The 19,850-nt window shown below is 41.7% G+C and overlaps 1 protein-coding gene across 6 annotated transcripts in view; it reads left to right on the forward strand.

Moving 5' to 3' along the window:
* Positions 1-19,850, forward strand: part of itga7 (integrin, alpha 7) — a 32,478-nt gene that overhangs the window by 1,905 nt on the left and 10,723 nt on the right. For 3 of the 6 annotated variants that reach the window (XR_015035878.1, XM_085777563.1, XM_085777564.1), the window contains exons 2-7: positions 12,341-12,468; positions 13,600-13,679; positions 13,865-14,120; positions 15,003-15,134; positions 18,990-19,197; positions 19,524-19,720. Coding sequence is in view for 4 of the 6 variants with exons in the window: in XM_085777563.1 (XP_085633689.1) it covers positions 12,341-12,468; positions 13,600-13,679; positions 13,865-14,120; positions 15,003-15,134; positions 18,990-19,197; positions 19,524-19,720 (1,001 nt within the window). In the remaining 2 variants the exon portion in view is untranslated. Of the gene's footprint in view, positions 1-12,340; positions 12,469-13,599; positions 13,680-13,864; positions 14,121-15,002; positions 15,135-15,841; positions 15,950-18,989; positions 19,198-19,523; positions 19,721-19,850 lie in introns of all 6 variants that reach the window. The other 3 variants (XR_015035879.1, XM_085777565.1, XM_085777567.1) reach the window with 1 other exon arrangement.

Consider the following 19,850-nt stretch of genomic DNA (forward strand, 5'->3'; position numbering starts at 1 on the left):
AGCAGCATTCCTCCAGCTTATTTTAAAATGTGACTGTGAGCTTAAAGTATTGTAGCCTATCACTCTCTGCTGCTGCCTGTTTTCAAACTGCGACGGAGTTGAGTGCTTGTTCAAACCAATCTGTGCTACATCAGCAGAGCCAATACTGCAAGGAACCGGTCAATAAACTGTTCTAACCTTAGATGCTGATGTGATGCACCTACTGGAAGAGAGAGTGGCATGAATAATCCTGCTGCTGGTACACGGTGACATCACATCTGCTGTATCCATAGATGACTTGATATTGGAAATAGTGAAGTCATGGATAATGGATGTGCATTGCCTGATTTTGTTTATATTTCATTCATCTCATTAACTACAGTACAGTAGTTATTTTTTAAATATATTTGGAAGAAGGACGAATTGATTATAGAATACTTAGGTGGTAAACAAAAATTCAATACATCAATGCCTTTTCAGATGATATGGTAATTTTTTTTAAGGTCTAGAAACTTCATTTGGAGTTGTGTCTATGGGCACCAAGTGCAGGCCAATGTTCATTCTCTTTTAACTTTGTTTTTGGTCTCCAGCAGCTCCTGACAGAAATTTCTGGTGCTTTATCTTCTAAATATTGCACTACTTTCACTAGTCGCTAACAATGTCTATCTGCTGTTTGGCACTGAGCATTTATTGTACAGTTGATTTTTTAGAATGCATTAAACGCATAGAGATTTGAGTCCTAAACACTGAAACAGTCTCGATATGAGCAAAAACCTTTCACATTGTCACATTGTCTTGACTTTTAGAGAAGTTCATCTTAAAAATAATGCAAAGCTGTAAAATTGGCTGATTCCTCAAACCCAACCCCAAAGTTCACTGAAAAGCTGGTGATGACCTTATTAGCACTGACTGTGGGTGAAACCGTTATTCCACTATCAAAAATGTGATATAGAGGTAGCAATTTCATTGTTCCTATCTGAATAATACATTTCCATTAGCTGCTGATAGAGCCATTCTCTGTGTTATTGCACGAGGGAGTTTAGTTTCCAAAATGCTCCATTATCATCTCTGCTTGTAATCTCTTCTGATGCACTGTCTTGAAATTAGATGCTACTGACTCATTGTTATTATGACGTTTTGTGTTACTGTGGCCTGTGGCCATACTGTGTCACACTCTGTGTTAAGCCACCAAATTCAAGGGTGAAAATGATATCACTGCTTTGATGTGCTTACTCACAATTGTATCAGCCAGACTGTAATGTTTAAGTGCAAATACAGATCAGCTTTGTCACACTGTGGAGTTTCACCTGCTTGGGTTTCTGAGTTGCCCATTCTGTTAGAGGCCCTGTAAAAAAAGAAGCAGATTCCTAAAGCATCAGACAAGTTATGTGCATTTCTTCTATCAGCTTCAGAGATGGAAACATTATGTCATGAATGATCTTTTGTTCGGCTTTACAGTATCTCTTCAGTGCAGGATTTTGGTTGCTCCAAGCACTACGTTTTCTTTTCAGTGTGGCACCAAAAGCCAAGGCAAAGGTCGAACCATGTGACACAGTGATCTCAAACTGATTGACGTGTTGTAAGGAGATCCTGTACAGCGACATGTCAGGAGGAAGTAAAAGTATGCCACACTCAGAGGGGGATAAGCACCTCGATCTTCCATCTTAGACCTCCGTAAACTTTCTGTGTTATCTGTCTTGGTTGATGTTGTCCTGAAGCAGAGGCCCCAAGCTGAACTCAGGGGGCTTCTTCTGCTGCTGCTGATGCCAGACAGAGGATGAGATGAGAGGGTATTTAAGTCTGAGTTATGTGTGGGTCTGCTATTTGTACTGATGAGAAGTGCTTCCATGAATAGTTCACTGCCTGGTGAAGACAGGAAGCCCCCTGACCTTAATCCCTCCACTGCCAATCTCCCTCAAACAGCTACTGCATGTTTTATTCTACACTGTAGAAAGGCATAATCCACTTGAATTAGGTGGCACAAGCAGCCTAGTTTGTGCAGATCTGAATACAGAAATCGTATGTTTGAGGACAATAGCACTGCACTGAGACCCTTTAGAGGAGGTGGTCCCTGTGCAGATTCGTGTGCAGGTTGTGTGTGGTGGGAATGTGAGGTGATCTCTGTTTAGCACTGCAGGTTCGAGCTGAAAGGCTCCAGCAGCCAGGTGAACTGCAAAATACTAAGTAAACTCAGCAGCTGCTAGCTAGCATGTAGCTGGGTCCTATGTTCCCCACCTATGTTCCCCGCTTTTCCCCAAAAGGGTTCTATGTTCCCCTCTGTGTCCAGACCGGGGAACATAGAAACCTTTTTTAGAAAAAAGGTCCTATGTTCCCCGCTTTTTCCCAAAAGGACATGAGGAACGTGCAATTTTTGTACCCATAAGTGGAGTTGTGAGTGACTTGGCATATTTTTGCCTATTTTTGTGTGTCCCATTGGTTGGGTTTAGGGAATGAAGAAAGGAGTTGGTTAAGTTTAGTAAAAAGACCAGGTAGAGGCTAGACAGGCCAGATAGATAGAGAGAGTCCATCGACCAGCAACAGCAGGGAACATACAGTAGGACCCTTTTTTTGAAAAAAGGTCCTATGTTCCCCGGTAACAGTGGGGAACATACTGTAGGTCCCTTTTTCAGAAAAAGGGTCCTATGGTCCCCAGTATGTACTGCGACCAGGGAACATAGGACCCTTTTTGGTAAAAACGGGGAACACCCTTTTTCAAAAAGAGAGTCAATTTCCCGATCGGGGAACATAGGTAGCCTACGCTCCCGTGAACAAAATAATTACCAAGTGGAAAGTGTCTGCTGCCATATTAGTGATGCCCAGTGAGTCCCAGTTGTGATTTGAGCTAAATGCTAATGTTAGCCTGCCAACAAACTCACAAAAACAACATGCTTAGCATTATCATGTATAATGTCTACCATGTGCAGAGTCTTAGTTTAGAGTAAAGGTATTAAGATTGATTTGCTAATTAACATAAAATTAACAAGGCTAATATTTGGCAATAAACCAAAGCGCAGTTAGGCTACCTGATGAGCTGCACTATGGTCAACTCTAAACAATTTAACAACAACAACAACAAAAAAGTCTACATGAAAGCTGATATGATTCATTCTGCAAAATTTCTATGGGAATCCACATGCTATTTGTGGATAATTGAGTCAGGACCATGTGGTGGACCAGAGGTCTCATGAGCCACCCTGCTAATGTGGCTAAAACACTGATAGACTGTAGGCCTATTCAGATAAGCTGCACTGCAGGCTTTTATTGCTATACATCAATATACTTGGAGCAGATGCAGCAACCATGCAGCATCCGGCATCTAGTGCAGCATGTTGTGTCCAAGCTCTGTAGGCATGGTTGTTTTTTTTGTTCTACACACAGTCTGTGAGAAATCATATAGACCAGGAGTGTGTTAGTGAAAGCAAAGGGTCTGAATATCAATATGATATTTCAGTTTTTGCTCTTTAATTAATTTGCTAAAAATGTAAATTTCTATTTTCACTTTGTCACATGATGCTTGTACAGTATATAAATATGTTTATTGCACAGGTATCCAATGTACTCTTACAGACTGGAAAACCTGAGGCTTTTACATCTTGTCACGTGATTTAATATCAAGGTTTTTTTTCTGTCTTTCTTGAGTGCTTTGAGTGGGGGAAGGCAGCTCTGCTTGCTTCTTTGATGTAGGCCACAAATCATCTCTTATTGTTTTGTTTCTTTCTATGTGGCCTTGAAAGACACCTATTGTGCTTTATCTCCTCATGTCCAGCCCCCTTTTGTCCTGTTTAGATTCATGTAAGTAATTTCCTTCCTCAAATCAATTTTTCTGTGGTAAATGAATAAATATGAATCAGTGTTATTTCTCTTTCCCAAACCCTGTCATCCTGCTTTGGTTGCAGCATGGTTCACATCATTGTCAGGCTGTGATTTATCAGACTGCTGGCCTGTTGATTCAATAGACCTAGAATTTACCGTGTTGCGTTGCTGTCATGGAGAAAGCAGAAAGTCTCCGGTTGCAACGAGGTTCATGTTTACCGTGGACCTGCTGTGGTGCCTTTCCGAGCAGGAATACTCCGCCTGAGTGGCAGTGGGGCCGCAGGTAGCTGATATAATCCCAGACATCTAGTCTAGAGTTCAGTTCCACAGGCTGAGTAAGAATCTAAAACAGAGCTTTCTGAAGCTGAACAAATCCTCCCATTGGACTGGAGGCTTAATAAACACGGCTTAACAAACAAGAGTGGTGCATGGGAGTCATTTTTGGATGACCTCTGAAAGAGTACAGAGATCGCAGGCAAGGTCAAATGCAGAAGATAAGAAAATGTTTACTTTAAAATCTTTAAGACATGATATTTATTTATGTTTGACATTTTAACATAATGCTTCTTTGTTTGGTGATAAGAACGATGAAAAGATCTATATCACTATCTACCCCCAGTCAACCTACGCATAGAGGCAGGAAATGTGGCTGGTTTATATTCAATTAGCAATGAGAGTGGTATAAATCAGTTTGTAGCTCAGCAAGGCATGAAAAAGAAAAAAAGGCAAATGTTGAGAAGTGTTCCTATCAGTTTATTTATCAAGTTTGACAATTACTAACTTTTTACTTTGCTATTTAATTGAGAAAATTCTGTTTGCCTTTATGGGTCAAACACAATAACCTCTGTCCCTTCCAGTGCCATGTAACACAGATTGTGTTTGAATGAGGCCCAACATAACTGCTTCACACATTCATATCACAAAGAAGAATTTCTGGGTAGCTCATTTGCATTAAAATGGCAAAGTAAAAGCAGCTTTTCAGCCCCGGCTTAACATTCGAGAAAGAACCTTCCCTTTTTTTCCCTCCTTAATTCAATTCATGACTTTTCTCCTGCACCATCTTTCTCTTTCTCTCTCCTTTTTGGTTTGTCCCACAGTAACTCTTGTTACTAAATCTCTCAGAGGCCATTCATGTGAGAGCCTTGTAAATGTAGGAACTCACCCTGCAGCAGTGCTTATTTATATGAGAGATCAGAAGGAGCAAAGGGTATAGCATTGGCTTTACAGTCTAGCATGCACACACACGCACGCACATACACACACACACACACACACACACACGATTAATGCTCTTTACTACCTCCCACTTACTCTCTGTCTATTTAGCATTCTCCCATTCCTCCACCGGGCTGCCTGGGTTCGGACAAAAGCTCGGTGGGAAGCAGCGCTGCCTGGCTGAGAAGCTTTCAGGAATATTACTCTGCGGACCACGTGCTCATCGGAGGGCGAGGGACAATCTGCAGAGTCAGGAGGAAACATGCAACTTAGATCGGATGGAGGTGCAGAAAAAAATCCATAGTTTGGCAGTGTATTTGGAGCAGGAGCTGATTGAGCATCTGCACCTCAGATGTAGTTGGCAGATAAAAACCTCAGGTCACATATGAAGGTCAAGATTTCTAAGGTTTTATCGCATTGTCAGTACAAACGTTCAGTATCGTTGGTGTGAATTGCTCTTGTTTGACCATGTCAGGTTTTCTTTCCCTGTTCTTGGATCAAAATTTCAGCTGTTAATACCTCGAAGTGGCCATGAATAACATATGATCTGAGTATTGGGGGAGGGGTCGAAAGAATGATGGGGACGGGAACTGCAGGGATGAATAAATCATGGCAGGCCTTCCCTTTGATTAAATATATGTGTGTGCGCACGTGTCCACGCTAAAGTGTGTGTGCGCTGGGAGGCACTTGGGCCGACTCTGATAAAGATGCAGTTTAATCAATCAGCTGATGGTGTCTCCAGAGGGAACCGATACTGAACCGAGATCAGCGATATGCCATGAAAAGCTGAAAGGAACAGGAAATTACTAAACATGAGGGGGCTTTTTGTTTATACTTAATTTGTTTGACCTTTTTGGTAGTGAGTCTGGTTAAAAATACCCTACTACTCGATCATTTAAACACATCACAGGCCTATCTTTTCTCATAAAGATTGTAATTTTTTGGCCTTTTGCCCTAGAGACAGGAAATGAAAAACATGAGCAGAGAGAGGCACATGGCCTTCAACAAAGATCCCCTGTTTGGAAATCAATTTGTTGTTCTTGTGGACATGTTGTGCAGATTCCCCCTGTTTATCCAGAACTGTGAGTTGAATAAACCTTGAGTTATTGGCTAGGAAAGTACACAATGCTTTGGTTGACACATCCTAATCAAAGATGGTTTAATTGTCCATCTCAGTTTTGTTCAGGTGGGCTACAAGGTTTTTTGTTTCATGGTTTACAGGTATCAGTATGATGTGAATGTTAAAGAAGAGTGTGAGTGGGTGAAAAATGAATCTCTCTTTCTTTCTTTTCTTTGTTATCTCTGATCATCATTACATCATTAAGAGAGAAGATGGAAAGACCATAGGGATGATTAGTTTCCTGCAGGGCAAGATGTGTCAGTTGACCTGAAACCTCTAAATTGATGATAGGTGTGACTGAATGAATGACTTGGTGTGATTGACCTATTGAGGGTGTTTCCCTCCTTTTCATCCACTGTATGGTCCTCTTCTCAGAGAGGTGGATAGATGGGTGGATAGCTGATTGACCAGCCGCACTCTCAAGACAATAAGAAAAGGAAAGAAAGAACAACTGAAGGTGGAATATGAGAACCAAATAGATTAGTATCTAGATAGACAGACGGATCAATAGATGGATGAGTGGATAAGAAGGGAGAAAAAGAGGAGGAGGTAAAAAAGGAACAGGGGAAGGTTGTGTCCTCTTTACACTTTGGACCTGAGGGCCAATCATTACCCCATCTACGTCTGGAAATAGCTGTTCATTTATTGATCAGTAGTGGGGCAGGTGGTGAGCTAAGGGGTTGTTAAAGATGCATGTAAAGAGAGGATGGGGTTACCATTGTCCTCTGATACACAGGAAAACAGTCTGTGTCTTCAGGAAATCTACTGCCAGTGTTGTCTCCAAGTTCCAAGGGATCTTTGTGATCTTTTAAAAAGATTAATATCAATGTAAACCACCCCTGTGATGCCCGCCGAACGAATGGCTTCAGCAGGAAGTTGAATCATATCCGTGGGCGGTGAACCACAATATCCCAGAGGAGTTGGTGCGCAGACTGGCAGCTGTTTCTGTCTCTCTTTTTGCACTTTGCTGTTGTTATTACCCCAACCCCTATTCTCCTCTGCCCGGACCGGGGAGAGCGTTGAGATGTTCAAAACGTGATGATTCAGAGTCGGTCACCTCATTCTCAGCTGTCGTTTGCTCATCAGCAAATCTGAAAGGAGAAACTGGAGTCAGGTGTGAAAGCAGCATTTTCCGTGACAGGCCCTTTAGGTCTGCTTTATGAGGCCCATCGTCACAGCGGCCGTTGTCGGACAGGCTGCGGCCAGCGTGTTGATCCAAAGTTTACACAGTTGTTGCGCAGCCTTCTGTTGTCTGCTCCGTATCCACTAAATGTGTGCGTGACTTTGTGAATAGATATCCAAGTTATTCGTGCGCCCATGCCTCTATTAATGTTTGCATGCTTGCACATGTTTTTCTTCGCATGCACGTCTGTGTGTGTGTAAGTGTGCGTGTGTGTTTGTGTGTCCGGGTCAGAGGTCATAGCCTTGCCTCGGGGCAACAACAGAAGGCCTAAAGAGCCCCTGGCCCCCATGCTGATCCTATAGAGCCACTGTCTGTGGAGCAGCAGCCTCACGCTGATCTCGATGGACAGATGTTAAAGGCTGGGAGTAGACTGATTAAGAGGAATCAACTGTTTAGGGAATGTGAATGTTTAGGGAGTATTTGATTCAAATGTTTCACACCCGGAAAAATAATTCCAAGAAAGGGTTAGGCTTTTTAAAATATTTGCATGCGCCATTTCAGTTGCTCTTTAGTTGGGTCCCTGTGTTAAAATGAAGTGTGAAAAGGCCTCCATTCCCTCAAGCATGCTCTTTGGATGATGTGCAGTCACACTGATGCCCTTAGCAAATGGAGGCAGAGCAGCTTGTGTGGCCCTCTCGTCACCGACTGAAGTGTTTCCTACTCTTTTCTCTCTCACACATCATTTCTTTCTCATTTTCTCCTTTGTCAGTTTCAGTGCCAGAACTTTGTCTCCACAAACAAGACAGAGCTTTGGGGATTACAGAATACCCTAGTGCAGATGTGTGTGTGTGTGTTCATGTGTGTACTGTTTGACTGTATTGCTAAGCTTTCATAAGTAACAAAGCAATGGCCATATTCTCAGCATGATGATCAGTGTGAAGAAAATAGATTTTTAGTAGCACAGAAGTTGCCAAAAAGGTTTCTAACCATGTTTTAATGTTGTCACTTATTCAGTATATTGACATAGACTAATGCTGTTACCTGAGCTACTTTGGTTTTATTTAAGTGAGAAATATAATTGCTGTTCATTGTGCGGTGTGCTTAGTCTGATCACATGATTTACAATCTACCACTTCCACTAAAAAGCCTGTATCCAGGGATGTGACTCCTAGGAGAAGTGGGGGGAGGAGGACAGGATTGTGTGTGTGTGTGTGTGTGTGTGTGTGTGTGTGTGTGTGTGTGTGTGTGTGTGTGTGTATGTGGGGGTTTGGGTGGGGGAGGGGTGGACAGGATTGTGGAGAGAGTGTCAGGGTCACTGCACATGGATATGAGTGCAGTGTAATGAGGATGGTGTCTGTGGGTGCTCTGTGTTTTGTTTGTGATGATTAGCTGGGAAAACAATGATGATTACCCAGAGCTACACACTGTTAAACCAACATGGGGTTATGGATTTCTGTGGCTTGGAAATATGTTGTAATAGACTGTTATTGTTTTGTTGCAATCAGTGGTTGAACCTTTGTTTCTGACAAACAAGATCAGGTTGATTTACTTGCACTGCATCCCTTGTTTTGCTGTTTTTTAATAGTTTCTCTTCTGTTAATTACTTATGTGAACAGTGACTGACAGGTCCTCTCTACCACGGGTGATGCATAACTGTTCATTTTAAATATATAGCCTACTGTTTATTTACAGATTCTATATATTGAACATTGTAACAGTCACTGATTTCATGAAATAAGTAATGTGATTTTCCCTTTAAACTGCCATGAAGTCAAATTTTTAATTTGTCTATAAGTTTGATTTATGATAGTGCTAATTAGCTAATGTTAGCGTACCAGCATGCTGTGATCAGATGGGGAAGAGGGTGAGTCCCTGTGTGCAGCTGGAACGGCTGTAGACTTGTTTAAATCAGTTAGCCAGATGCAGACAGGCCCCAGGTGCACAATCTAATCTATACGTACATCCTGATAACGTAAATCACACAATCACCCATACATTTCAGCCATGCTGGTGCCTGCTCTGTAGTGTCTGGGTCCATGCTGGCATTTCACTATGAACTCCATCACTGTCACACTCAACACCCTCATATCTCCCCCAGACTCACGACAACATAATACCCACAATCACACACGCGTACGCACACACATACACACTCTAACTCAATGTCACATGTGGGTTTAGTGAAAGATGAGCTTGGTAGTGGAGATGGCGATCATATCTGACTCAATCGTGAACAATGAAGTGAGCTAATACGTGCGTAAAGGGCAAATAATTGAAAGCATTACTCATCCGAGACATTTGATCTGCGTCAAATTTAGGACATGTGTGCCATGTCTGTGTCCCTGCATGCTCTAGCTTTAGATAATCAATTGTAAAAAAAAAAAAGAAAGAAAGAAAGATACAAAGGGTTGAGCAGGGCATATTGATGAGGAATTACACACTTAAATCTTTCTCTGCAATGACATTAGCACAGCTTAAATTCCACGACACTGCCTCATCCTGTCCTCAGTCTCCCTGACATTTCCTTGTAGTGTCTTGAATTAAAATGATCCTACATCTATCTTAACATAAATGTGATGTCAGCAGGTATTAATCAACCTGCCTTTGAGTTGGCAAACACTGATTTTCATTCATGATGTGATTCTTTCTCCTTGAAGAGTCATTTTTCCTCTGTCATGGTTGTACAGTTGACCACATACAGTATTGATGCTTTGCTGCCCAGACAGGTCGCAAGCCATTCGACTCTCTTCTTCAAATACTGGTGGTTTAACAGCTTAACAGACCCCCCACCCTGACACCCTGACACCTGCCTGTATGTCTGCAAACCTGGGGATGAGGGGGGGTTCAGCTCAGCTCAGATCCTATACATAAACCAGACCCCCCTGCTGGAATGCTGAGTTGTAAGAGGGATCCAGTCTTATCACTTTTTTTAGTGATATGTTCCTCCTCTTAACCAGATCCCTTTTGTTTAACACATGTTTGCATTAGATTAACACGGGCTGAAATTTTTCATGTGGACCACCGGTGATGTGTGCACTGTGCAGTAGCCATTATCACATGAGATGTCTTTACTTTGTGTAGCTGTTTTGGGTTTCCATTCATTAGGTCAGGGGGTATCGTTCCTGAGACATGCATGTCTGCACCTCAACAGAGGTAGCCTGTTTTTCAGGGAAGACAAGGCAGGAGTGAAAAATAATGCAGCGCTGTCTGGGTGGTATTCTTGGTAATTAGAGTATCTGAGTGTAATATATCTATGTGTACTGTGCTTTGCCAGGATGAAAGGGTGGACAAAAGGTTTTTTTTTCCTACACTAGAAGTAAAGACATTACATCAGAATGTACTGCTATTGCTGTGTAAAATTACTTCGACAGGGTAATTTAAAACAGTATGGTATGGACTATGGTTACGTGGCTTAAGTCCTTTTTTTTTTACCTGAAATTTGCTATGTGATTTTACATTGAGCGTTAAATGTCAGAATAACCAGTTCTTCTTGCTCTATGACTGTCAACCAACATGGACTTTTCCAGAACTGCTACAAATTTCACGGAACATCAAAGTACAACATTTTAGTTTACTCCTTTTAACCTTCAAGTGTGAATCATGGACTATTCAATAATTAATCAGTTATAAATAACAGCAAGTTTCTATCTCCCCGTTGTGACTGTGAAATATGAGGATGTACAGTCTGACTCTGGACTGTCGTAAACAGTATTGTGTCTGCATGCCTGCTGCCACCTGTTGCTCACTAGGAAAGGAAGAGTCCATTTAAGAAGAGGGTGGAGCTAGTGTTGTCAAATACTGTATATCATGTACTGTATCAAACACACCTATCTCAATTACCCAGCACAAGTGTAGTGAGGAGTTGCTGTACACCCAATACTCATGTTATGGCTGCACTCAGGTTCTCTGTTTGTGTGCATGGTCTGTGCAGTGCTATCAACTTGCTGCACCGTATTTATAGGCAAAAATACTTCCCAGCCACAGAGATAGCTCTAATTTAAGTGTGTACACAACAAGATAGATATGAAGGGGGCTGATGGGGGGAACTCTTCGTGGGCATTGCAGCTAGTTAGTCACACTACGGCACTACTACTACACCGTTTCTGTCAACATCACTATTTTAATTCAGCTATAGGCACATTATAGTTGCTGCTGTTGCTCTAAAGTTAGGATTCAGCTCTCTGTGTCCTATAATGCTCTCTTTGTCTTTTTGTCTTTCCATCCTACATTCCGCTCTTTATTCTGTAATCTTTCTCCATTCTCTCAGTTTCCTCACGTCTTGTCTCGCTTCCGTGCATACAGTATGCCACGGCTGACAGTGTTGGGTGGAATGTGGCCCAACGCTTGGTTTTTAAATAGCATCCTAGACTGAATCAGCCACTCCTAATAAGGCAGAGGGCAGTGACACCGGCCCCAGAATATCAGCAACCACCTCACTGAGAATAAAACTTTTCCTTTCCATGGTGAAGTTACTTTACCTATTGACATTACAGAGATGCTCTAAATTGAGCTTGGATTGCTTGAGCCACAGGTGCTTGTACTTAGTAGAGTAATGGTGGCTTACAGTAATTTGTAAAAACAGACAAATATTGTGTGAAAAAACAACCAAGGTGTTATGTTCATTGGGATTGTGGGGGGTACATGACGCCTTCAATTTTCAATTTTGTTTGTTGCATTGTTTCTGAATAGCCTATTTGATGTTTGAGTCACAGAGCAACAATAGGCTATCATGGCTTGACTGACTGACTTTTGCCATATGAAATACAAGCTGCTCTACATTACTATAGCCTAATGATATTTTCTAATAAAAAAATAAAGTAAAGTACATTGTAAAAAAAGAAAGAAAAAAGAACACATAGCCTACCAAAACTATCCCACCAGCAAGAGTCAGATTTGGTTGAATCACACATCGTGACATTATGCAATGTTTGATCATCACACTGCTTTGACTAGACTTTTCATCATGTGTGCATCAGATTTTTTTTTTTTATGGAACCCAGGATGAACTTGCAAAGACATATCTGTGTGAGTGAGACATGTACCTCTGTGGGAGCAGTCATCAATCTTGAATGTGACTGATGTTCCCTCAGGATCCTGGTGGGGGCGCCTCAGGCAGCGGGGCAGGGGAGACTTCGGGGCAGTCGACCAGGAGCCCTGTTCAGGTGTCCAATCACACCAGAGGAGTACGACTGTGAGAGGGTGGACATTGATGGAGATGGTAAGTGTAGCACAGCTGAAACTGTCTTTTCAAACAAAAATAATACTATTGATGCATTGTCTGTGTAATATCTTAAGCAAAGAGGTTTCAGCTTCTCATGTTAATATTTTCAAATTTTCTTAGTCATTTGTGACATTTTTTGAGTTTTCAACTAGGCTACTTGGGAATCTAATTGACCAGTGCCTAATTAATTATAGGCTAATTTGTTTCAGCCCAGGTTGTGCACAGCAGAGATGTAACTTTATGATTATTTTTAGGTCAGTTGGTTGGCGGCTACAGCTAACTGCTAACAAACTAGGCTAACGTTAGCTAACTCAACTTGTCAAACTTATTGCAAATCTTGCATAGATATCGCCGCAATCTGCTCTTTTACTTGCTGCTGTAGATCAGCCTTTTAGTTCGCATCAGAAACAAGTAGCCTGCCTAAAACCTGTGTGGCTGTGTCGGTGCGGACACACCTGTAACTCACCTGTAATTAGCAATGGCGTACAGTGGGCACGCGCAAGCTAGTGTAAACAGGAAGTAGATCATCTACTCTGCTGTTGATACTTGCAAAAAACAGAAACAGTGGAGACAACTACTGAGTTAAATGAGTGTATCTTTGATACTAGCAACAACAACAAGGTCAGTGGTAATTTCATTTCTGTTATATCCGCTTTTTTCTCTCGCCCAAGACTAAACCCAAGCCCCGGTGTTTACTTAGTTAGCAGTATATTCAAGCACTTATGCGTAGTGGACCAAAAAACCTGTAAAAGGGTGCGTTTTAAAATGAAATAGACTAGTAGTGCGAAGCCCTAGAGCGGTAGATGCTGAGTCAAGTCAAGAGCATCTTGTCAGTAACTTTGTGCACTTTTCTAAACGGAGCCATGGAAACGACAGAGGTGGAGGTGCAACGTTTTGTAATCAAGCTAGCTCTCAGAGAGCGGTGGTGTCAAAATGCCACTGCTTCATATTCAAAAGCTTAAAACCAATATTTCCATAGTAATGTATTTATTGTACTCTTTACATGTTTTTTTGTTTTTTTTGCATTACATAAAAGAAAAGTATATTATGCATAGAAAAGTGCTATTTACTTGGTGGTTTAGTATGGAAACCAACATACCCACCATTTCTTTCTGTGTTTTCACTCAGTGAGCCTAGACAGAGAGAGCAAAGACAACCAATGGCTGGGAGTTACTGTTAAAAGTCAGGGCATCGGAGGGAAGGTGGTGGTAAGTACAGACCTCTTTGTGTATTCATTAACACAGGAAGCTAGGTCTGATTCTTCTGACTGATATTTACAAAATTAAATAGAAGACACATTTTCAACTTTGGTTGATCTGTATTAACCAATATGACAATATTTTCATCACTAGTTAAAGTATTTATGACAATGCTGTTATCAATCCCTCACCAGACCTGCGCTCACCTGTATGAGCTGAGGCAACGTGTGAGTCAACCTTCAGAGACTCGTGACCCTATTGGACGCTGTTACGTGCTGAGTGAGGACCTGACAGAGCGAGATGACCTGGATGGAGGGGAGTGGAAGTTCTGCGAGGGTCGGCCACAGGGACACGAACAGTTTGGTTTCTGTCAGCAGGGTCTCTCTGTCAGTTTTACCCCGGACAACAACTTCATTCTGTTTGGTGCTCCAGGAACATACAACTGGAAAGGTAAGGAGTCTCACTTGCCTGTAGAAAGAGGGATTTTTTTACATGTTTATTTATATAGATAAATATTTATTATATCTATACCATTCTGGGAATTATACTAATTAGCTTTCTTGTTAGTAATCAAAAAAGTTGAATTGATACCACATCTGCATCCAGCTAGCAAGGATCTGTCCAAATGCAACAAAATACTGTATATCTGTCTGTCCATCTGAAGATCACTATTAACCTGTATTTTTTTGTTCAATCCATATACAAATCAAAGGGTGTACAAAGTGTAAAAATGACCTAACTCCGTTTCAGACAATCAGCAGAAAGTGACTGTTCTTGGAAAGAAAGTGAATAAGATGGTGTCCCAAAATACTGAAATGTTCCTTTTAAGGCTGACACTCAACTTTGGATATTGCAAAGAAAGCGTTAAGTGTGAGCTATGGAATAGAACCAGTCCATGTAAACAGTATAAATTGAAAAAAGTATAGGACAATATACGGGGATAAAGAAGCAATTGAACTAATTCATGAGTCAATCTGGTGATTGGACAGTGAAATCATTTCAGAGCAGCAGCATCCAGTTAATTACAGAAAGCACTGAGATACTTCTGATGCAGTAATAAGTTAATGGATTGATTAATATTGCATTGTCATATAGTCAGCCAAACAAGATTAATTCTATGATTTATTGTGTAATAGTTTAAGGCATTTATATAATTCACATTGTAGTACCACACCACATACTATAAGCCATGGCTCAGATTTTACTGAGGGTAAAGAATCAGTGCTGTGTGTGTGTGTTCATGTTTGAGAAGAGCATGAGTATCAATACTCCTGTGTCCTCCGTCAGTGTTGTGGTGTTGTTTTGCTGTGTCCTCACCTATTTCCATTCCAGGTGAGATGCGCGTCCAGCTCCTAAACCAGACTCTGCTAGACCTCGGTTTCTATGACGACGGACCGTACGAGGTGGCAGATCAGAAACAACTTAATGCTCAGCTCATCCCTGTGCCTTACCACAGTTACCTGGGTAGGACTTGCCCTCCCTGCTCACTGCTGCCTGTGCACAGGAGAGAAAGCGAGGGCAGGAGGAGGGGCGACATCAGGGCTCAGGCTGCACCCACTATGACTGATATAACCACAAGAGTTACCAACAGTAACAGCCGCCACTCTGCTTTTCTTAGAAAACATATTTTAATTTCCCTGTCGTTCCCTGTAGATTATTTCTGGCTGAGTCTGTGTGACTCAGAAAGCTTTGCATATGATCCCACATCGTTTTTCCCATGTGAATGTGGGTGCTCATGTCAAATGTGGTCAGAGCTTATTGTGGCCTGACATAAATTCTTACAATGCCAATATTTGTTCCCTCTCTATGAGAAACTGGGTGTTATCCTCATTCCACCCACACTGCCCTCTTCTAGAGACCCAGAGCAGGAAAACATGTCAAAACTTTGGGTGGGTGATGTGCAACGTCAGGGTGCAGTCTGAGCAGTGAATGTCATCCCTCTTCCGGGTACCCAGTGGTGTTGCAGGAAAAATCAAACACTGCGGCACCACAAAGACAAAACACCAATCAGTCACAGCTTGTCTCACCTGCACCTCCTTCCCCCCTTTTTTCTCTCTTTTCACTCTTTTTTTCTCCTCACCATTTCACCACCCCATCACTCCCCTCCCACACTCCTCCCTCTCTCTCTCTCTTCTCTCTTTCTGTCTTTCTTTCCCTGTCTTGGGCCATAGGGCTCTTGTTCATGGCTAGCCCTGTTGAAGATGCACTGCTGTACAAAACTCTGGAGCCCTCCAGCCGGCCCACACCGTTTGGGGATGTAGCTCATAATAGCTACTTAGGTTTGTAGGCGTGAGATGTCGTTGTTTGGACCGGATTGGGCTTGTAGATGAAAACGTCCCTCCCTGTTTTCAGTCTTTGTCTTAATCTCTTCTGCTAACTCCACTTTATGTCTACGTCTGTAGATTGTAGTGTAATCTATGTACAACATGGGATAATGTCATCACCTTCACTGTTTGTAAAGACACAGCCATCCAAAACTGAAATTATATTGTAAAATATGGTTAATTTGATTTCACTGAAAACTTTTCTTTACTTGTTGAATGGTAAAGATGGTTGTCTCTTTGAGTAGCAGCAGGGTGTTTGTCTGTTCTGTCTGTCGATCTCCGTTGTCTGTAGTGTTTTGAGTCGGTTTGTCAGTCTGCATGTGTGTATCGGTACGAGACTTTCCAGGTGGTGGTGGTTTTTCTCGTCGGTCATCGTCGTTCTTTTTTGACTAAAAGGGGTTAAACTAACAAACACGACCTAGTTATGTTGGCAGCACTTTAAGCTAAGTGCTAATATTAGCATTTAGCTTAATGGTGGAAAGTGCTCTCAGCTAAATGCTAACACACTCACAAGGACAATATTAACATGCTGATGTACCGCCTTCACTTAGTTTTGCATATTAGTATGCTAACATTTTCTGATAGCAGAGAAAACAATGTATAGACTGGTGGGAATGTCAACACTTGTGCAGTATTTAGTCATAAAAGGTTTAATGATGTTCCCACATGTTATGTTGGCGATCGCTAAAGTCATTAGGACGCATCATTATGGAATGAGAAAATCTTTCCTTGCTGTGGATGTGGAGATAATTTCACTCGGCAAATGAAGACTTTGATCCATCGTCAGTACTGAGGAAAAGTCAGGGGACCACAAAAATGAGAGCGATAAATCCTCTGGTGAGGAGAAATGTGGTTGTGACATGTTTTGCTCTGGTGCAAACTGGTGAAAAAACGTTAGTTAAGAAAGTAGTATTCTGAGACACGTTGTCATTACGTCTTATTATTTAGTGACCATGTGACCTGTTGCTGTCTTAACAGGCCTGATATGTTTGTTGCTATCACTTGGTTCCGGTTCTTAATTTTCAAGTGTGTGGATCTGCTATAAATCTCTTCATTCACATACCTCCAAGCCTGCTTACCCTCCTACTCACCATATTGAGCCGTCTACTTGACAACGCTAATTCCCACATGACCTTTAGCCATCATCATAACTCACATGCTTCTGTTGATCCTAACCAGATGATATGCCACGCCTATGCATGCATACTAAAATGTCATAGACAGAGCTTTTGAATTTATGTGATCAAATCACACAGGGCAGGAGCACTGCTGAGTGGTGCTGAATAAAGGCATACAACCCTTATTACCTCCATCAAGACTCAATGACATACGGATAATGATTTTGTGGGGGTTTTGTGCCACAAAGAAGAGGTTACAACTAGAGCCAAAACCACAACTATTAAGAAATATTTTCTCACCAATTTAATTTGTTTTATTTCAGCTTGGAAGTTTACTATTTGTCGGAATATGAAAGAAAAGATAAAGAAAAATATTTCTTTGAAGTTAAAAAAAAGAAAGAAAAGAAAATGATGAGCAACAAATGAACAACAAGAGTATATATTGCCTCAGACAGAACTTAATAATAAATTTAAATTATATCAAGATCATCATTTTAACATCATGGCATAAGACAAACCAGGTATGTAAAAAATAAAAATATCGGTAATGAGAAGGATTAGTCATTGATATGTAGAAATAAGTATGTTCATACAGTCACTCATTAAATAAAGAACAGTGATGGGAATTTATCATTATTTTTTCAAACATTAAATAATGAATATTCTGTTGGTGATTTTAATATAATGAAGAATTGTACACTGCCGTGCTGAGGTTACAGCTTCCACGGGTGTATGAAATGGACATAATTAATCGATTGATCGTTCAAAGAAAATCATTCGAAAAACACAGCACACAATTATCACAAAAAATCTTAAGGCCTACGAATTTAAGTGAAACAGTTTATTGGGATTTCCACTGCCGGCCCGGCCTTTGTTAGGCAGATGCAGGGCCCCAATACCTTTTAAAATCCCTTTGTAGCATTGAGCTTCCATTCCCCATTTAGCTTTACAGTGTCAACCTTGTTGTGAGCCTGTGTGTTGAAAGCCACCCAGTGTGGAAAAAGTAGCACGTATTGGTTTTTACAGGAGCTGAGATGCAGACTGTTGCATTCCACACCTGCCACCCTGGAGCTGCTCACTGTTTGTCTCTGTTTTGTCTCTCTCTGCATGTTTACTCAGGACTAACAAATGCCCTGATAGATTATCCTCCCTTTTCGCACCCTTTGCATGTCCTCCTTTTTTTTAACTTGTGAAGCAAATGCATGTGGTTGCTTCTGTTTCGATTAAATGTTTGATATGATGTGCAATTTTTCACAGCTTGATACCAAAAATTCAACAAAATCTTGTCATGAAGCAAGCAACCACACACACGTACCCATCCCCCTTCCACATCCTCCCACTTGTTCTTGTTATTTAATTTACATGCAAACACACCCCTGCATTCCTTCACACACACACACACACACACACACACACACACACACACACACACACACACATAGATGTACGCTTCCACAATGCACATCCATACAAAGGAGGAGATGCTTCGGGCTATAAATCTGATTAATACCCACCACTATGTTTACACACTGCCTTTCCCATAGACGACTGATTCAGAACAGCAGGATCATGAATCTCATGAGACATTAGATGAAGCCCAATACATCTCCTCCTGCCCTTTTGCTCTTACTAGTGGACACACAACTATTCAGTGGCCTTCCCCTAGCAAACACAGCACACAGGACATTTACACCCATCATGGGTTTGGCATAAAATCAATAGTCACTTAAGGCAAACATTTCATTAGTGAGAAGATGAGCAGACCATGCTACACTGAGAGGAGATGAGCCACCGACCCCACAGTCGATACTAACCCCTGACCCTTCCTCTTCCTCCACCCTGTTTTCCGTCTTCTTCTTCTTCTCCTCCACCACCAGGGTTTTCAGTGGACTCAGCCATGGGGATAATGAACCTCGGAGAGCTCACCTTTGTGGCGGGCGCACCCCGGGCCAATCACACAGGGGCCGTGTTGCTGCTGAAGAAGGATAACGTGTACCGCCTGGTGCCGGAGCACATTTTCTGGGGGGAGGAGCTGGCGTCTTCATTCGGGTACTCGGTCGCCACGGCGGATCTGAACAAGGACGGGTGAGGGACTCAAGTCAGTCTGGACAATCATCAGGAATCAGAGAGAAGACTGAGGATTTGGGGCTGTGGGTTGCAAACAAAAGAGATCTAGTGGGGACCAAAGCAAATAACCGCAAATGACACTTTTGACCCTTCTGACCTTGACCTTTTACCCATACTTAACATTTTCCTTTAAATGAAAGTACCAATTTTGACTTCACATATAACCTGTTAATAATCATATCACACAGAATTTTAAATATCACAGCCAAGTGTTTTGTATTACATTGTAAATGACTGAGGTGGGTCTTTAACTTTGAATTCTCTGTTTTGCTGTTGCTGTTTAGCTGGACAGATCTGATTGTTGGATCTCCCAACTTTTTTGACCGTAAAGCTGAGATTGGTGGAGCTGTCTATGTGTACTTGAACCCATTTGGTCACTGGGATGATCAGGCTCGGCCGATCCGTCTCAATGGGACATATGACTCCATGTTTGGGATGACCGTCAGCAGCATCGGAGACCTGGACCAGGACGGATTCGGAGGTTAGAACACAATGTTTTTGGCTCAGCTAATTATGACCCAACATGTCTGGAGAGTTTATAGTGACTGTGAGGTTTTTGTCAAAACCTAAAGATGGTATTTCTTGACACAAATGTTACATTTCAATCTATA

This window comes from Trachurus japonicus, chromosome 5 (assembly GCF_045865225.1).
Source record: "Trachurus japonicus isolate A0001 chromosome 5, Traja_1.0".
NCBI lineage: Eukaryota > Metazoa > Chordata > Actinopteri > Carangiformes > Carangidae > Trachurus > Trachurus japonicus.